Consider the following 20,894-nt stretch of genomic DNA (forward strand, 5'->3'; position numbering starts at 1 on the left):
GATAACTTTTTGGGCATAATTCCAGATTGTTCTCCAGAATGGCTGGATTCTTTCGCAACTCCACCAGCAATGTATTAGTGTCCCAGTTTCCCCACATCCCCTCCAACATTCATCATTATTTGTTCCTGTCATCTTAGCCAATCTGACAGGTGTGTAGTGGTATCTCAGAGTTGTCTTAATTTGCATTTCTCTGATCAGTAGTGATTTGGAACACTCTTTCATGTGAGTGGATATAGTTTCAATTTCTTCCTCTGAGAATTGTCTGTTCATATCCTTTGACCATTTATCAATTGGAGAATGGTTCGGTTTCTTATAAATTAGGGTCAGTTCTCTATATATTTTGGAAATGGGTCTCTGTAACTTTAAAGAGGGAATTTTACTAACTAAAGACCAATACTAAATTTGGCATTGTTTCAAAAGTTTTTTCTATCCCCATGAGTCTATATCATTTATCTCTCTCTCTTTTTCTTCCTCTCCTTCTTTCCCTTTCTTTCATACACAGACAGAAACATACATCTTTTTTAAACTTAAGTTTAGCAAGGAAATTTGTCAGTAATTCTAGAGATATGCTGTGGATTTTACAAAATCTATTTAATGGACCTTGAATCTTTAATTCTCAAACAGGTTGAGTCATTTATTTTGGACCAAGAAGATCTGGATAACCCAGTGCTTAAAACAACATCAGAGTTATTCTTATCAAGTGCAGCAGAAGGGACAGATTTACGCACAGTGGATCCTGAGACGCAAGCAAGATTAGAAGCATTGTTGGAAGCAGCAGGTACTTTATTTGCATTCTCATGTTATCCTTGCCAAGTAATTCTCCCTTTATGTACATTTAAACTGTTAGCTGTCTATATAGAATTGATTAAATTTTTCCCATTATTAAGAATATGTTCACATTTGTAAAGTTGAACTTTAAAAATTCCAAGATTAAAAAATTAAATTTTTGAATACCTTAAATTTTAAGTTTTAATGACTTCTGGATTTATCTTTTTAATTAAGAGTATAAAGTTCTGTCATACTAATGGCAAACTCCTTTGCCCTCAACAGTTTATAAAATAAAAATAATATGGAAGATAATTCTCATTCAATTTGAGAAATCTTGACTTTGATTTATAAAATGCTATATATTTCTATGTGTAATCATGATAAACAAATTGAAATTTCCCTTGGAATAAATTAATCAATAGAAAATAAACTAAATTTTTGATAGCTCTACAAGTGATGCTAAATAAGCATAAATATTTTAAAAACAAATGGACAAGAATATTTAGGAACACAGTTTTGAGGTAAAAGTCAATTAATAGTAGACTTGTATTTTCAGACTTTAAAATGTATTTCAAAATATCTCAAAATCTAATATTTGGATTTTAAAAAAGAGATAGACAAACCCATGAAACAGAAGAGATTTCAGACATGGAATCAAAATATACAAAAGATTAATGTTTGGTCAACCTATAGAACGTAAAAGATAGGGAAAGGATTACTCTTTTAATAAATATTAAGAAAACTGGTTAGCAATATGATGGAAAATAGATTTTGTCTTCTAGCTCACATATCTACATGATTTTGTAGATTCAAAACTTTGTTTTAAAGCTTTTTATAAAAATAGAAGAAAACAGAGTAGCATATCTATGTCACTTCTGGAGGGGGGAGGTAAGTATCTATTAAAAGGAAGAAATTGGGGCAGCTAGGTGGCACAGTGGATAGAGCACCAGCCTTGAATTCAGGAGGACCCGAGTTCAAATGTGATCTCAGACACTTAACACTTCCTAGCTGTGTGACCCTGGGCAAGTCACTTAACCCCCCAGCCTCAGGGGGGGGGTGGAATATATATATATAATGAACACCCGTCAAATTTTGGAAAAAAAATGAATGTAGGTCTTCAATGCATACCATATCAAAAGATAGGAACATAAATTTACAAGAGAGGAATATGCATGGTCTTTAAAAAAAAAATCATATTAAAAATCCTTGACAACAAAGAAATGAACATTGAAACAGGTTTAAAGCATCACCTCATACCAATTGAATTATTTTTTGAAAAAATAAAATTTCATTGCTGGCATTATGATGAATAAATACACTCGTACATTTTGAATGAAATTGTAATCTCAAATTTTTTTTAACAAGCAATCAACCTAGCAGTACTCCAATTTTTAACAGAAAAAGAAAAAAAGTCTCTTTAAGTATATTTTTCTTGACACTTTGTTAATGTGAAAAAACTATGTGTTATTTCTGTGTGTGTGTATGCATATACATGTGTGTTTCTGTGTGCACATACACAGTAGTAGGAACTGGATAACTAGGTAGTACAGTGGATAGAATGTCAGGTCTGGAGTCAAGAAGACTTTCCTTTGTGAGTTCAAATATGACCTCAGACATGCAATAGCTGTATCACCCTGGACAAGCCACTTGACTCTTTTTGCATTAATTTTCTCTTCTGTAAAATGAGCTGGAGAAGGAGATAGCAAAACACTCCAATATCTAATAAGATGAAGTTGGAAAGACTCAAGGCACTATTAACCAACAACAAAAATAATAGGAATGTGGAAATAGCTGAATATATTGTTGTTAACAGAATAATCTAACATTATTAGTAAAATAATTATATATCTTATATATGAAGAATGTAAAGAATTTTGATGAAATAATAGAGTCCAAAAATCAGAACCAGAACAGAATGTATTCTAATTATTATTATATAAGATGAAAGTATGCAGAAAGGGATAGACAAATGAGGAAAGGTTATATAGATACCCAGAGAGATTCCCAACAAATTGTTGTTTGCCCTATATTTTTAAATTCATTTTAAATCCATTTTACACTGGGCTTTGTAAATTACCAAAAAGCTCCATAATCCTCAAAAATGAGGCAAGGCAAAAAGAAAAATATGTAAAATGTATGAAGCAATGTACACTTACCAGTTTTAATTTTATTTTAAACCCCTCTCCTTGATTATTTTCTATAAGAACTTTCCTTCAGTTGAAAGACAAGCTTTTTTTAGTGGATTACTCATTCAAGTAAAAATTAGTCTTTTTTGTCCTGTGTGCATAATAGTCTCTTATTTATATATTTTATTTTACTTTTTTAAAAAGTGTGTAAGAGAAGGAAATTTTATAGCTTCTTATCTCTATTTTAAAGAGCCCCTAGAAACATACTAAATGCTCTATATATACACCTTACTTAATGTTTTTAGTTTCATGAAAATAAACTATTAGGTAAAATAACATTACTGTAGGCAGTTATGTAGGAACAGCTTTTCTAAATGGGCAATTCACAGAATAAATTACAAAAAAGATTCTACAACTTTACAGTAGGCCTTTGATTATTATGTATTGTGAAATATTATTTGTCAGAAAAATTTTAAGGAAAACCCATTGATTTTTGTAGGATGGTATAGTGGAAAGAATACTAGATTTGTCAAGAGAACTGAGTTTAGATTGTGTTTGGGCAAGTTGCTTAATGTTTTTATGTTTTAGTCCCTTCATCTTTCAAATAGTGATAATATTTGTATGATTTACTGCATAGGGTCCTTGTGTTAAAAAAGGGCTTTGTAAATTTTAAAGTGATGATAAACAACACAGTGCTTGGCTTGACCAAATAATGATGAGGAATAAGTAAGGATTAAGGGATCAAAATTTAGGGGTGTTTTCATAAGATTATAGAAGAGAATAAGTTGTAAAATGCATATTTGTTTAGGATCTTATTTATCTATATTTATTTATACTATTTTGGAAAAGCAAAGGAAGGATTGCCAAGATGGACTTTCTGATTGTGATTTTTCTGATGAATTAGTGGATGGCTCTAAATTAGATTTATTACCATTATTAAAGCTTTGAACTTAAAAGATTTGAAGTAGAAAAAGATTTTGTTGTGATTACTTTAGATATAGTATAACAAGTGGGCTAAAAAGTACATAGCTTGTTTTAATTCCTTCTTTGTGACGTTAGTTGAGAGTAGATGCAAGGTACAGAAAATTTCATCTTTTTTTAAAATGATTTTGAAACACTGACGATGAGATAGGATCTAGCTAAAAAGTATTACTAATTTAGCCGCTGTATCCATCAAAAGTAAAGAGTAGTAATTAATTCAGAGGTGATCGAAATCATCAGAATGGTGACTCCTCTTCTTGGACCAAAAAAAGAAAAAAAGTTTGCATATATAGAAAACAGTTATAATTAGAAAATTTTGCTTTGTCCAATAGTATATTGTTTAAATATTCCTTATAGGACAAATTTTAACATGATGATCATTCATGGATTCTATTTAAAATAGATTTATTTTTTGAGGTTCTAAAAGAGCCACTATAACAAAGCATTTTTACTGAAAGGCCATCTCAAGAAGTACATATAGATAATAGCATTGTCATGAACACATACATTATTATGAATAATGTAGGAAAATATTTCTGACCTAGTTATGCTTTTTGCCCAAGTTTTTATCTTGTCAAGTTGATGCTGAATCCTTTTGAGAAGTAGGTGACTTTTCATGATGATGTTTTGTACTTGGAAACATTTGCTTTTCCTTTGATATATAATCACTTGATTTTATTTATTGGGGAGGGGAGGAAGGCAGGATTTACATAGCCTATCCAGGGAGGAAACCAAGTTTTGGCTGAATTCCAGTGATGGAGATATGGACTAGGGACAGACAATTACAGTCATTTCTCTTTGGAAGCATTTATACCTCTCTGGAAAGTTTCTAGGAAGCTGGATCAGCTTTGAGATTGACCCTAATGATTTAGGTCTTTTTTAGAGTGGAAATGGGGATCTAATTCATCTCAGATTGAAGGGAACCTAAAACCTTGTGCTTTTCTTACTTTGCTTATAATCTCAATTTGGGCCATAATTCACCTTTTAGTGATAGGTGCTCCTGTGCTATTTTGATGCAAAGGTTAGAACTTGAGATTTAATAATTGTGTGTCGATTTGTTTCTTATTCAGGATATTAAGCAGAATCTTGAGAGGTTTTTTAGAAACCATATAGGAACGTGTCATAAGTGTGTCACTTTTGTCAGCAGGTCTCCACTAAAGTCCTACTTCGATGCCTCATTGTGGCCTACAGGTGACCCTGGGTTCTTGAAGGTTATGCTAGCAGAGCGCAAGCTCCGGCAGGTCCTACCAAGCTGGAAAGGCTTCAAGTGTGGGCCCTTTGAATGGACTCTATATCTGTCATCCATGGACCAACCTAGCTAAGTTCGAAGAGGCTCATCACCAGAAGGTTGGACACCAGGTGATGAATTTTTTGGCTACAGCAATTCATGAAACAGTCTACTAAGGTATGGAGGGGTTGCAATATGCATAGGCAGAGGGAATTCCACCCACATGAATAGAATCATGCATCTTTTGAAGTATTGAAGTATGTCATTAGTCACTCTGAGAAAAGACACCTTAATTCTACATTCAAACAATGATGCCTCAGTAAAGTCCACTTCATAAATTCATAGGATAATAGATGTAGAGCTGAAAAGAACCTCAGAGGTTATCTATCTAATCCAACACCTTCATTTTTCCAATTGAAAATTTTTGTTTATCAAACATTTGTAATTTCCTTAAAATAGTCTTATGAATACTTAGATGTAGCCTTGCAGTTTTAGATTTTATTTAAGAATAATATAACTTTATGCTCTGAAATTATAAACAATTTTAAAAGTTTACAAAGAGTTGTACTTGGCTCAAGTTAAATACTCTTCTCCACAGAGAATCATTTGACAGTGAAAACTGTCTTGAAAATTAAAGTTTAGGAATATCTACTTTTATAATGTTGCTAACATTGAGCTTAGATGCAGGGAAGATATAATGTTAAAAAGTTGAAAAGTATCATCGTCAAGGCAGTTAACACCAATATTTAGAATGCCAACTATTAATACTTCATTACTTCAATGGATCTTATTGATGTGAATATTTTATTTAAGGATGCAGATTACAACCCATCCATGCCTTTTCATCCTATTCAGTTCTTGTCCATGTTATTTATGGGAATAAATTCTACTGAGAGGATCTACCCAGTATAGAGACTTCAGAGGTCTTCCCTCTAGGTCTTTTAACATGTTCTGGGTACTATTGCAGCCATTTGGACTCTCCATCTTTTATTCTTTGATCTTCCTACATGACCATCCCACCTTCTTTTATCATCATACATTTCCTGGGTGACTTTTTATACTACTTCTTGTGTACAAGTGATCCTGGTTTTACCTAATTTGAAGCCATAATAGTATCATAGAGAAAAAGAAGTGCTCATTTATTTTTTATTCATTTGTTTATTTATTGGTCAAGGAGCATCTTCAACTCCTTGAAAGCACTGTGTATTTCTTCCAAATGTAATCTGGTCTGTTCTTTTCTTTGTTCAGTTCTGGACCCAACTCATTGTCCATTTGCAGTGCCTGTCTGAGAATGTACTAATGAACTTACTTAATGTTTTGTTCATCTAACTGCATGTCTGGACAAAAGCACTTTTTCATCCTTTAGGCATTTCTGAATAGATTATTAGATCTATCTCTTCATCTTATGGTTTTTGTTGAAGACTAGCTGTACTGATATTTTAAAGTTTTGTATAAATAGTAGTATCTGGAGGATTTACCCCACCATTGAAAATGGTGGAAAATATCCTCTATGATGGTGAAAAAAAACCATCTTTAATGATCATGTATCCTCTTGTTATTTGCCTCATTTAATATGATAAATAATCATTGAACAGTTCTTCTGCTTATATTTACCAGAGAATCTTGTATGATAACAAAAACTGACATTCTATGACAATTCAAGATTTGATAAGTATTTTAAGTATATAATCTCATTTGAGCCTGACAGAATCCCTGGAAGTTGCAGCCACATGTATTGTTATTCTCCAGTTTAATCTGAGAGAAGTTTGTTGAATTGGCCATGGTGACAAAGTTAGTGTCATAGGCAAAATTTGATCTATGTTTTTCTAATTCTCAAGTACAGTGCTCTATCCATTCTGCCAAGTAGTTGCCTTTTAAATGGGAAAAAAGGAAAGAAATTAGCATTTGTTAAGTACTCTGCTAATGCATTACAAATATATCTTGTTTACAATAATCCTGTGAGGTAAGGGCTATATCATCCCCATTTTACAGTTGAGGAAACTGAGGAATACATAGGGTGACTTGCCAAAAGGTTACATAGATATGAAGTATCTGAGGTCACATTTGAATTTAGTTTTCCTGCCTCCTGGCCCAATATTGTATCTACTGTACCAAATAGATATATGGAAGATTTTTTTTTTTTTTTTTTAATATGACTATCATGGGATCTTATGTTTTTCCATATTTTTCCATCATTTGTGTGACTGTGAAGAAAAGTCTGCTGTGGTTTGTGAAAGCATATTTATTCTCTTCTCACATTTACATCAAGGTTACCTTTGATATATGTGTAGAATGTTCTTTTAAAGATCTTTTGGAGATTAGAATATGTTCCTATGAATTGATAGTCACTGACTTCCTCATTTTCCTTTTTGACTAATATATAGTCATTTTATCCACCCCAATTATTTGGTATTCTTTTGAGGTTTTAAAAATTGATTCCCTGATGCTTCAAAATTATGTTTATACAACAGATTTGATTTGTACTTAGTCTGGCCTAGTTACTTTTATTACTTTATCTAAATATCATTTCCATTTCCTCAAGTGTTTATTAAATCATTCCCAAATGTGATCCTGCTATCCACAGTGAGAATAGATAGCTTCATGTTCTGTTATCTTCCCTCCAATTTTATTTAGGAGTTTTTGAGATAAACTGTTCCATGCCATATTTTCTTCAGATTTATTTTTTACTTAATTACTTTTCCTTGTTTTGTGAGTTGATACTGCTCGTAGGCCACTATGATCCTCTGTAATGAATCTCCACTATTTTATATTCTAAATTACCATTCACTTCTTTTGCCAAATCTTTTCTGCTTGGCAACGAAGCCAGATATTTGTTGGCTACAGAAATTCTTGGGTTCTTTTGGTTACCATTGTGGTAACTGTTCTACCTTGATTAAACTTCTGTATGAAAAGGTAACAATTACTTTTGTTCATTTCTTGTTTAAAAAAAAAATCACTGAATTTGAGCTGTTATAATTGTTCAATGTATCTTCATTTTTAATTCGAAATTTGCTGCTATTTTAAAAATTTGCTTTAGCCGATAATTGATTTGATTTTATATAGTTCAGTTAGAACAGTTCAGTGACTAATAAATCAGTAAGCAACCAGTCATTTTCTGTTTGTTAAAATAAAGTACTTCTTTTTTGTGTGTGTCATATTACTTAGTGTTTGCCATGTCTTCTGTTTTTCAACTCTTTGAAGGAAGAAAGCATTTTGTATTGCACAGACATGAGGCTTCTGAGTTTGTCATCTATAATTTCATAATCTCAAACCATATCCCCTCTCTTGGTCATCTTTGCATTCATGTTATCTAAGTTTGAAGATATATTCAAACTTGTTCTGATGGATCTTGTTATATTTTTTTTGAATTTTTCTTTTACTCTGCCTTCCCCCCCCCCCCTGAGGCTGGGGTTAAGTGACTTGCCCAGGGTCACACAGCTAGGAAGTGTTAAGTGTCTGAGACCAGATTTAAACTCGGGTCCTCCTGAATTCAAGGCTGGTGCTCTATCTACTGCACCAACTAGCTGCCCCTTACTCTGCCTTTTCCACAGTGATTTTTATGTAAGCTACAATCATTTTTATAATGGTCATTATTACTTATGTTCACCATGTACACTGCAGAGTGAGATGACAATGTTATATGAATGATACTTATTGCCTTTTGGTACATGATGAAGCCAACTGCTTTATTTGCTTTCCCAGGTAGAATCTGTGAGTTATCCTTCCTTTTTAGTTTCTACTTTCTTATCTCTTATTTCATTTATATTGAGAATATCAATGTTGATATTCTAAACATATTAATATTGATGTTCATCTCTTCCAGTAGTATCTAATTTAGTTTCAATTGGCCATTGAACATTCTCGAATATTTCAATTACCTAGCATTAAAGTAATCTTTTTAGGTGAATTGAAAGTTACGTGAATCTTGTTATTCTCTGACCTCATTTCTGCCACAGCAGTGTAGAGTGATTAGGGTTTGTGCAGGATTGAGGGTTTATTTATTTATTTTTCTTTGTTTCATGAGTTGCCATGGCCAAATAATTCCTATCATATAGTGACCCAACATCTTCAGATTTGACTAGTTTCTTGATAATAATTCATGTCTGGGATTATACTCAGAGCTTATCTAGTTTGATTTGAGTGAGTTAGAGTTTGTACTCTCCTGGCATATTCTTCCAGTATCCAGAGTTACTGTCAAACCATGTTGAGGCACCAGAGGACTATCAGAGAAATAAATTATCAAGTAATCTTTCAAAAGTGTACTTTTTTACCTGTAAGAAATGAGTTTAGTGATGAAAATGCTCTTTAAAAAATAGCAAGGTAAAGATTATCGGTCATTTTGTGAAAATTTCCTATCTTGACTGTCCTTATTTGAAGGAACCACATTAATTAGATAAAAGTAACAAATGAAGAATGACTAGTTACAGGTAACAGAACACAAGCTTTATGGGTGAAGTGGGTAAGTTTTGTTGAAGATAGGTAAAACTTTATTAATTATGTAACATCAACATCATATTTATTCAACAAATTTTTTTTGGAGTGCTTACTATACACTATTTTGATTTGTTACCTAGTTTTTGTCAGTCAAATTGAATATTGTGTGCAAGGAATATAGCATTTTATTTTCAAAATAATGAAGCCATTACAAACAGACCTAGATTAAAAAATAATGAGGTAGCTAAGTTTGATGTTTGTGTTAAAAGCACTTTTGGAGATGAAAAGTTTTGGTGAATTTTGGTGAGTTGGAAATTTATGTTTGAAAAGTGGAAGGTCAACTTTTTCTGAAACACCAGGCACATTTGATTAAAAAAGCACATGGCAATATGCTTCTTACATATGTATTTATGACTAAATAAAAAGTACTTTAGGATTTGCTTAAACACCAGCTTTTATGAAGATAGGTAGAGATAGGTGATGAAGCTATGATCATGAAATAAGATACTGTCCTTGCTTTCAAGAAACTTATAGCCTAGTAGAAAATAAGATGAATCTGTAAGCGATTTCTGTGTGTGTGTGTGTGTGCATTTCATCCATTTTTGGAAGGCAGTATATAACATGCATGTGTATATCACACCCATGTCATAATACATATGTAAGTATAATGCATATCTGTCTATGATAAGTATACATAAAAATAGTATAAATAGATGTGTAACTCATCAAAGAAGAGGTGTTGGTATTTGTTAGTGAAAAAGCCTATAGAGTCCACTCTGAAGGGAGTTCACATTCATCATAGAACCCAATCTTCAGGACCCTGGGGCTGTAGAGTTGCTCTACAAGGAACTCATATTCATCATTGATCCTGAGATTTAAGGCATCAAAAGTACTGAAGTGGGGCCAGATCTGTGCAGATTGGGCAGTAAACTCTTTGTGTATGGGAAATCTTCTGAATGGGTCTTCCTCTCCCCCCCCCCCCCATCTTGGCATGAAGTCCAAGAGCTGGTGTTGTAGGAGTTTTTTAAACTTTTAACTTTTATTATGAAATTTTACTACTCATCAGCAAATGAATTTTGCTGCATACATGAAGAAGACTATATATAATAAAACCACAAATTTTTATTGTGTATACCTTGAGTTTTTTTTTTTTTTAAGTATATAACAAATTCAGCAAATTAATACCAAAGCTGGTGGACTTAATATCTTTCCCTAAATTTCAGTCTGTTCTCTTTTGAGTCCTTCTGTTTTCATTTGTTCATTCGTTTTTTTGAATATTTAATTTGCTGCTCTTTGCTTTCTGTTTTTGGCATTATCCCTCCCTTCCTCTGTTTAGAAAAAAAAACCTATCCTTGAAACAAAGGAACCTCGTCAAGCAAAATAAATGCACACATTGGCAGCATCTGAAAATGTCTCATTCTGCACCTCTAGTCCATCACCTCTCTGATGGTGGCAAGCATTTTTCATCATTACTCTTCTATAATTATGGTAGATCATTTCATTGATCATAATTCCAAATAGTGTTCCAGAATGGCTGAACTAATTTACAACGCCATGAACAACAGTATTTTAGGTTTTTAAAAATTATTTTAAAAGAATTCTGAATTTAAACACCAAATAAGATGCTTGTTTCCATATAAAACTTGGAATTAAAAAAAAAATCATACTTGAAGCTGCCAGTCTGTTACATACAACTTACTTTTCTCTTTAATCATGTAAAAAAATTCAAAACATTATTTTCAAAGTTTATTTGATTGGGTATACATCAAAACATTAACGTGGCTGGATTCTTGAGGTTTTTTGATGTGATGTATATTTTTTATTTATAAAGATAGGATAAAAATTTTTGCTTCAAAGTAAAATTTTTATTTAAAAATTTGATGTTTAGTTATTTTTATTAGTAATTTAGAGCATTTTTTTCATATGGTTGTTGATAGCTTTCATTTCTGCTTTTGAGAACTGCTTATTCATATCTTTTGACTATTTGTGGATATGCTATGTGAATTTAGCCTAATAATCAGGGACACAAACACTACATTTATTCATCTGCCATGCTGGGGCCTCAGAACTCTTTAAGAGATCATTGTTCTGGGGCAGCTAGGTGGCGCAGTAGATAGAGCACCAGCCTTGAATTCAGGAGGACCCGAGTTCAAATTTGGTCTCAGACACTTAATACTTCCTAGCTGTGTGACCCTGGGCAAGTCACTTAACCCCAGCCTCAGGGGGGGGAAAAAAAAAAAAGAGAAGAGAGATCATAGTTCTTAGTAAACCATGGGTAATAGAGAACAGTTGTCAAAAGAGATTGAAATCCCACAGATGCCAAACCTTCAAGGTATAAGAGATAGTAGAAGTATGCCTTCAAAAGGGATTCATCTCTGTCATAGATCTGTCATATCTCAGAATTATGAAGTCTCTGAAATTCTCCATGTCTGCTGAGTAGGCCTCATTCCCTACTATTTTTGAATGGGGGTAAATGGCTATTGTAAAGTATGAATTCAACTTCACAAGGACACTAGAACATCAACTTATCATTAATCTAAGTATCTATAGTGAATTCTCTGCTTCCTCTGTACTCTTATCTCCATTTCCATGTTTTCTTTCTGTTTTAGAGTAACCAGCTAGAGAAAACAAAAGTCAATGCTCTATACTGATTCTGTGCTCAAACATCACAGGATCTTCCAATCACTTGTATCTTTTCCTCATGTTATGGTGGGTAAATGACATAATCCTGGTCCTGCTTATTCTTATAATCTTTCCATTTCCTTGTACTCAAAGAAATTTAACTCTCACCCAAAGATAATTTATTCCTATTCACCATCCTCCCAGATGCAGTTTTTCCTCAGGCTTCTGGATTCACTGGATTAGGATAAGTAAGTAAATTACAAATATTCTTAGAAGAGGTCCATAGATTCCATGCCAAAGGTTTCCATGATACTAAAAAAGATTAAAGACATCTGCTCTAGATCATTCTTACTTCTTAAGAAGTTCTGCATCTGATTAATATTTTTCTTACTCACTTTAGCTCTTGCTCTCATACTTGAAAAACTTTCATATGCCCTGGAATACTTCACCCTCCTAGTTCATCAATCTGGTCAACTTCTTTGGGATTAAATATTTAGAGTAACTCTCTATCATCTGTAACTGCTGCCTCCATGATCCAGAACTCTGAAATTTTAATTTCCTCTCCTTACATTATTTCCTTGCTCGGTCCTCTTTTTTTTTTTAATTTTATTTTTTAATTAATTTTATAATTATAATTTTTTTTGATAGTACATATGCATGAGTAATTTCTTTTTTTACATTATCCCTTGTATCCATTTTTCCAAAATTTCCCCTCCCTCCCTCTACTCCCTCCCCTAGATGACAGGTAATCCCATATATATTAAATGTGTTACAGTATAACCTAGAATACAATATATGTGTGTAAATCTAATTTTCTTGTTGCACGGTAAGAATTGGATTCTGAAGATATAAGTAACCTGGGTAGAAAGACAGTAGTGCAAACAGTTTACATTCAATTCCCAGTGTTCCTTCTCTGGGTGTAGCTGTTTCTGTCCATCATTGATCAACTGAAAGTGAGTTGGATCTTCTTTATGTTGAAGATATCCACTTCAATTAGAATATATCTTCATGTAGTATTGCTGTTGAAGTGTTACAGTAATCCTCTGGCTCTGCTCACTTTGCTCAGCATCAGTTCATGCAAGTCTCTCCAAACCTCTGTGTATTCATCCTGCTGGTCATTTCTTATAGAGCAATAATATTCTATAACATTCATATACCACAACTTACCTAACCATTCTCCAGTTGATGGATAGCCATTCATTTTCCAGTTTCTAGCCACTACAAAAAGAGCTGCCACAAACATTTTGGCATATACAGGTCCCTTTCTCATCTTTATTATTTCTTTGGGATATAAGCCCAGTAGTTTGCTCAGTCCTCCATGCGTTTAGCATGCTCATCATAAATTTGTACCCTTTTAAAGTTCAAAATTTCTCTCTGGCCTTACTTTACTACGTTTTGATTCTACAATTATCTGGTTTATTTATGCACTTGTCCTTTTCCCTGTTGCCATACAAATCCCAACTCTATGTTACAGTGCTTATTATCTATCTTTTCTGTTCCTACTTGTATACTACTGAATGCTGCTGGACAAAGTTAAATAATTTTACTAATTATATATTTGTTACATTAATTCAACTACCTCTTACTGTTATAAGTAGGATAGAATTTTTTTGTTTCAAAGTAAAATTATTTTAATTTCAAACTTGATGTATTTGATTCTTTTTATTAATGATATAGAGCATTTTTTTCCATGTAATTGTTAACTTTCATTTCTGAACCGCTCATTCATATTATTTGACTATTTATCTGTAGAGAATGTTATGTGAATTTAGCCTAATAACCAGGGGCCCAAACACTATATTTATTCATCTGCAATGCTTTTTTCCCTTTTCTAGCATATATTTCACTACAGCTGTTTCAAGCCTCCCCTTCTCCACCTGTATACTATTTCTTAAATAATCAGAGAGTCTTAGCTCCTACTTTCTGAGAATATTTGTCATGAGATTTCTCCAAAACATTTTTCATATCCAGTTGCTTTTCCATCTTTACATAGCTAGCATCTTAGTTCAGGTCTTCATGATCTCTCGCCTAAATTATTAGAATGATATATTTAAAAAAAAAAAGTTTTTTATTTTCAAAATATATGCTGATAGTATTTCAGCATTCACCCTTGCAAAACCTTGTGTTCCAAATTTTTCCTCCCTCTCTTCCTCTTATCCCCCTCCTCTAGGCAGCAAGCAATATATGTTAATCATGTGTAGTTTTTCTATACATTATTTCTACAATTATCATGTTGCATAAGAAAAATCAAAACAAAAAGGGAAAAAAAAAAACACAAAAAGCAAACAAGAAAAAAAAAAAAGGTAAAAATGATATGTTATGATCCACATTCCTTTCCAACAGTCCTTTCTAAATGCAGATAATTCTCTCCATCATAAGTCTATTGGAATTAGCCTCAATTGCCTCCTTGTTGGAAAGAGAGTTGATCATCACATAATCTTGTTGCTCTGTACAGTGTTCTCTTGGTTTTACTCATTTCACTTAGCATCAGTTCATGTATGTTTCTCCAAGCCTTTCTGAAATCATCCTGCTGATCATTTCTTATAGAAGAATAATATTTCATAACACTCATATACCATAACTGACTCGGCTATTCTCCAGCTGATGGGCATCCACTCGGTTTCTAGTTCCTTGCTACTAGAAAAAGGGCTGTTACAGTTTTGCATATGTGGATCCTTCTCCCTTTTTTTATGCTCTTTTTGGGATACAAGCTCTGTTGTATCCCAAAAATCTGTTTTTGATCTGTTGGATCAAAGAGTATGCACTGTTTGATAGCTTTTTGAGCATAGTTCTATATTGCTCTCCAGAATGGTTGGATCACACAGACATGGTACTGATACCTAAACCAGGGAGGGTGAAAACAGAGAAAGAAAATTATAGACCAATCTCCCTAATGAATATTAATGAAAAATTCTTAAATAAAATATTAGGAGAGATTACAGATAATCATCCTCAGATTAATACACCATGACTGGATCAGTTCACAATTCCATAAACAATGTATTAGGGTCCCAATTTAGAGTAATATTCTAATTGATTTTCTTGTCTCAAGGTTCTTTCTATTATTCTTACTCCTTATTCAGCTGTCAGAGTAATTTTCCTTAAGCACACAGATCTGTTACCCCTCAAAAGTCCAAAGAGTAGGCTCCTGTTTGCTTTTAAAAGCTTTGAAAACTTTCACAACCTGGCTTCAGCCTATCTTTCTAGTTTCTTTCTATATTATCCTCCATATCATGCACTATGATTGATCAAGCTAGCCCTTCCTTTTTCCTTATGTATGATACTTCATCTCCTGTCTCCATGCTTTTACACAGGTAATCCCCCATGTTTTTAATATACATTCTCTTCTCTGTCTCACAGAATCTCTCTTTCAAGATGTGGCTTATGTATCTATTGAAGCTTTTCTTGACCACCTCTCTCCCTTAATACTGCTTCCCTTCCTCTCAAACTACTTTGCATTTAACTATTTTGTTTTCATTTTCTTCATATTTATTTTCTCTCTCTCTCTCTCTCTCTCTCTCTCTCTCTCTCTCTCTTCTCTCTCTCTCTAATTATATATATGCTTTACATTCCATTGAAATATAATCTTTGAATTTCTTGTGTCTCTAGCACCTAGCACTTAATAGACAACTTAAAAATACTTCTTGATTTATTCTTCTCTGTTTCACACCCTAGAACATTATCTCCTCACCATTGTTCCTTTTCTTCATAATCATAGGTGGCATCTCTAATGAAACCTTCCTACCAATACATTACACCTTGAGTAGTATGTCAGCTACTTTAAGATGAAGGTGTATTTCATAATTGGATTCTGAATACCTAGTATGTTGTCACTGCTTATTCAGGGTTTATTGAATTGAAGGTAGTGTTTATGATAAATTTTTAACGTGAGTGCTCAGCAGATAATTGCTACCACTGCATCAATTTTCTTCTTTTTTCTTGTAAAGAAATTAACACTTTTTGTGAAATAATGATTTTAATTTAAAACAGTGAGTCAGCAATTGTGATTTTCGACAATATCCCTAATTTGGAATAATTCTCATGTGAAAAATAAAAGTTTTTCCCTATTTAAAAATATAGTCAATTTCATTTAATTAGCATAAGACCTATTTAGAGTGTCATTTCTTATTTCAGTCTTGTGAGATTATGAATAAACAGAAAAAATGCCTGAGTCACAGTTTATGAAAGGCTGAATAAATTTCAAGTGGTTTGTTCTATCACAGAATTGAATGCAATCTGCTCTTTATCTCCTTTTGTATAAATGAAACATGGTTGAATTACCAGGAATTTGAACATAGAGATATGTGCCACTCTTTCTAGACATACTTTATAATAGTACAGTGAATATTGTTTTTGCCTGTTATAGCAAACAAACTGTCACTGCTGTCATTAGTCAAGGACAGTTTAAATTTAGCTTTCAATTTTCCCCTCTGTGTTTGGATACTGGAAAATTATAATGGCTACTTGCTAACTGATTCTTCTGATAAACACAACCTTCAATTCAACAAACTCTGAATAATCACTGACAACATTACAAGACAACATACTAGATACTCAGAATCCAATTATGAAATACACCTTCATCTTAAAGTAGTTGACATACTATTCAAGGTGAAATGTATTAGTAGGAAGGTTTCATATTAGAGATGCCAAACTAAACAGTTGAGTTTAGTTGATTCACTGGATACTATTTCTGCTATTTCAAGTATTTCAGTACTAATGTTAATTATAATAATGTAGATGGTCAGGATTCACCCATTCAGTATATCTTTATTTTTCACACACCACCTACAGAGACTTACCGTTAGCTACTCTATGGATTTCCTAGAAGATTAGCATAATTATGTGTTTAGTGGAGACTGGCTTGTTTTGTACTAAACATTTAAACAAGTAACTTTAATAACAATATTGGCAGAGGGGAATACAAAGTTCAAAATAGTGGGTGATGTTTTCCTGATAACAATGAAAAAAGTATTAGATTTGCAGTTAGGGAACATGGACTACAGTCCTGATTTTTCTCTTTATTGGCTATGTGATCTTGAGCAGGTAATAACTCCTGTGACTAATTTTCCTGGTCTGTGAAATGACATTAGATTAAATCTTTGATATTTTTATATGCCTTTTAATGGTGTGGGCAGTTTTTTTCAGGTTTAGGAATTGTTAGATATTGGTTGCCTAGAGTTTACTTTTGTTTTTGAGATGGAAATATATAGTTGATTTTTTAAAAGTTAATATTGAAATGTTGGAAATATAGTAAAAACATAAATAAGCTGCTATATCAGACTATTTCCAATGAAATTCATTTGTTTATTATTAATCCATATTCTCTGTATCAGAGAATTTATGTTGGTTTAACAGTTTTGGGTGCCATGGAAAACACTAGGAGAAAATATGAAACAGATTGGATAAAGAAACAAACATATTGGTGTTGAATAAATGATGCTACAGGTAGCCCAGAAGATGATTAACCCATAACATTTTACCAAAAGACAAAAGTTTGGTAATATTGTGTACTTTGACATTCCCTACTGGAGGGATGTTAAAAGGTAGAATTAGTTGGACTTTTGCCTTTTTTTGTATCCTCAGTACTTAGCACAGTGTTTAAGCATATAATAAGTACTTAATAAATATTAATTGACTGACTGACCAAGTAGAATCCTATTCTGCAAATCCTTCTGATCTTTTGGTATTATGTAAAGAATGCTTTATGTTTTAATTTCACCAAGGAATGGCATGAATTTGAATAAGTAAAAAGGTTTAAAGGTTTCCTAAAAGCTTTGTGCTAATCCTTGCAGGGGATACACATACAAGACATTTGGCAAATAACCTAAATTGTCTTCTAATGGTTTAAATTTGGTAGAAGACTAATATTATATCCATCATTAAAATGTCCACAGAAAGAAATTATGCTACCTTTTAAGACAAAGGTCTTTGAGGAGAAACATTCTTCCTAATTAAGAACCATTGGCATATCATCTGGCCTTAGTTTATATAGTATATATTTAAGGTTAGCATATAGTGTACATAATGACAACTTGTAACATTTTGTTCAATATAATTTTAAAATTAAATACCAAAACATAGTGTTTAGTCACACCTGTTTGATATTCTTTAGATGATTAATAAAATTAACTGAATTTTAAAAACTAAGCTGAATGACTCTTTGATGCATTTGTTTTTGGCTGCATACTTAAAAACACAAAAATAATGAAGATAATAAAATCATTTCAACTCAGTTTATATTTTATGAGACATAAATGTCTGTTTTTTGGTTTTTTTGGGGGGGGAAATGTGGACATAGATATTCAAGAGGGCATCAGCATTTTAAATCCATGAAAAACCAAGTACTTATTTTAAAATTTCTCTTCACTTTTTTTTACATAAACATCACCCTCAACCCAGTTGCAAAGTGAAAATTTTTCATTCTTGAAGCTTTTTTTTTTGCTTAATTTATCACTAAATTTTAATTTAAATAATAAATCCAGTAGCCTGAATTTTTGAAACATAATCATCTTAAAACAAGTAATTTAGACTAAAATATAGTGCCTTGTTTTGAACTTTGTTACTTCTGTCTTGTTTATAAATCATTCTTTCAAATTTTATAAGAAATCAAATGTGTTGAATGTCATTTTTCTAGCATGTAATTGAATTATTTGGGACTAATCTTGCATGTGGATGAAATTTTAAAATTGTGCATCTTTTGTGTGATTTTTTTTCTTCCCTGTACTAACCCATGTGATGAACATACTCTGAAGGAATTGGTAAATTGTCAACTGCCGATGGTAAAGCCTTCGCAGATCCTGAGGTGCTCCGAAGACTGACTTCTTCTGTCAGCTGTGCATTGGATGAAGCTGCTGCTGCTTTGACACGAATGAGAGCAGAGAACAGCCATAATGCAGGACAAGTGGACAAGTACGTATTTCATAACTTCAGAATAGCTATGTTTTTTTGGTGGACAATTTTTAGAATAGTAGTTTCCATTAAATATTTTATTTATTTTGGAAAGGGGAACCAACAGATTTTAGCTTGAGATCTTGCTATAATTTTGTTAACTTATTAAGTGCTTACTGTGTTTTAGGCACAATGGTAGAAACAAATGTGAATTAGAGTACCATCCTTGTTTTTAAAGGAAGTTGCCTTTTTAGAAGTTGCAATTTTATTTGATTTAGCACTTAGATTCTAAGTAGATCTTTCTGTATATGCACTGATGGTTTGGCTAGTGAATGAAATGTATTGTTTGGGTAGAAATTTAAAAAAACAACATATATTAGTATTTTTCTTATAGCTTTTTATTTACAAGATATATGCACAGGTAATTTTACAGCATTGACAATTGCCAAGCCTTTTGTTCCAATTTTTCCCCTCCTTCTCCCTACCCCCTCCTCCAGATGGCAGGTTGACCAATACATGTTACATATTTTAAAATATAAATTAAATACAATATATGTATACATGTCCAAACAGTTGTTTGTTGTACAAAAAGAATCAGACTTTGAAATAGTGTACAATTAGCCTGTGAAGGAAATCAAAAATGCAAGTGGACAAAAATGGAGGCATTGGAAATTCTATGTAGTGATTTATAGTCATCTCCTAGAGTTCTTTCGCTGGGTATAACTGCTTCAGTTCATTACTTCTCTATTGGAACTGATTTGGTTCATTTCATTGTTGAAGATAGCCACGTCCATCAGAATTGATCATCATATAATACTAATATATGTTAAAGTATTTTTACCTGTGTATATACTTTAAAATAAACATTTTTAAGAGTCTGGGGGTTTTATTTTTTGTTTTGAAAGCCAAATCTTTTTAAAACTTTGGACCATTTATGCATAATTGCTTACAATAATTCAGGAGTAGAGGTTTAGAAATTTTTTTTAAATTAATTTTGTTTTTTAGTGTTGTCTTGTCCTTCCCACATTTGCACATTTCTGTATCTTTTGATTTTGTTTTTTAAGTCGCAGTTTGGCAGAAGCTTGCTCAGATGGGGATGTAAATGCTGTCCGCAAATTGCTTGATGAAGGAAGAAGTGTAAATGAGCATACTGAAGAAGGAGAAAGTTTGCTCTGTTTGGCCTGTTCAGCAGGGTACTATGAATTGGCACAAGTAAGTAAAAATGTTCATATTAGAAGAGTTTTGGCATTGTTTTTAATGTCCTATTTTCTTTGATTTTTAAAAAGAAATATAAGTAGATTATGTAGCTTGGTTTTATTAATACTAGTAAAATAATTTTTTATAGCTAGCCATTCGTATTTCTCTCAACCAAATATTATATAGGCCCCAATACACATAAGTAAATAAGAGAAATGAGAGGCATGTATATAGAATTTTTTGGAGGGGATAGTTTTTTAAAAATTAGAAGATGAATAATTTATGTATGTTTAGAATTAAATTGCTTATTTTCTCAAAGCAGTATAGAAACTAGACATTAAAGAAGTCTACTCAATCACATAGTAGCTTTCATACATACAGATTTGTACTTTTTGAATACTTTGATAGGAGAAGCAGAATTTGGAAGTTGAAGACAAATGTTTTCCTTTTATGGGCAAAAAGTACTATATTAGTGAATCTAATTTGACAGCCTTGAATTACAGACATTGATAGAGTATTTAGCACTTACTATGTACCAGGCAGAAGTTTAAACAGTAAGGCAACAGAGTTTGAAGTGTGTGTGACCAGAGTCTCAAAAAACGTTGGTCTGAGCCAGGATGTGATCAATCCAAGAATATGGGCCTCAG

General features: G+C 32.4%; 1 protein-coding gene across 8 annotated transcripts in view; it reads left to right on the top strand.

The window, feature by feature from the left end:
• The window catches only part of ANKHD1 (ankyrin repeat and KH domain containing 1), a 129,757-nt gene that overhangs the window by 30,345 nt on the left and 78,518 nt on the right, over positions 1-20,894 (top strand). For all 8 annotated transcript variants that reach the window (XM_074291557.1, XM_074291558.1, XM_074291561.1 and 5 more), the window contains exons 2-4: positions 625-778; positions 18,915-19,071; positions 20,115-20,262. In XM_074291557.1, coding sequence (XP_074147658.1) covers positions 625-778; positions 18,915-19,071; positions 20,115-20,262 — 459 coding nt within the window. The remainder of the gene's footprint in view (positions 1-624; positions 779-18,914; positions 19,072-20,114; positions 20,263-20,894) is intronic.

Source organism: Sminthopsis crassicaudata, chromosome 2, assembly GCF_048593235.1.
Source record: "Sminthopsis crassicaudata isolate SCR6 chromosome 2, ASM4859323v1, whole genome shotgun sequence".
NCBI lineage: Eukaryota > Metazoa > Chordata > Mammalia > Dasyuromorphia > Dasyuridae > Sminthopsis > Sminthopsis crassicaudata.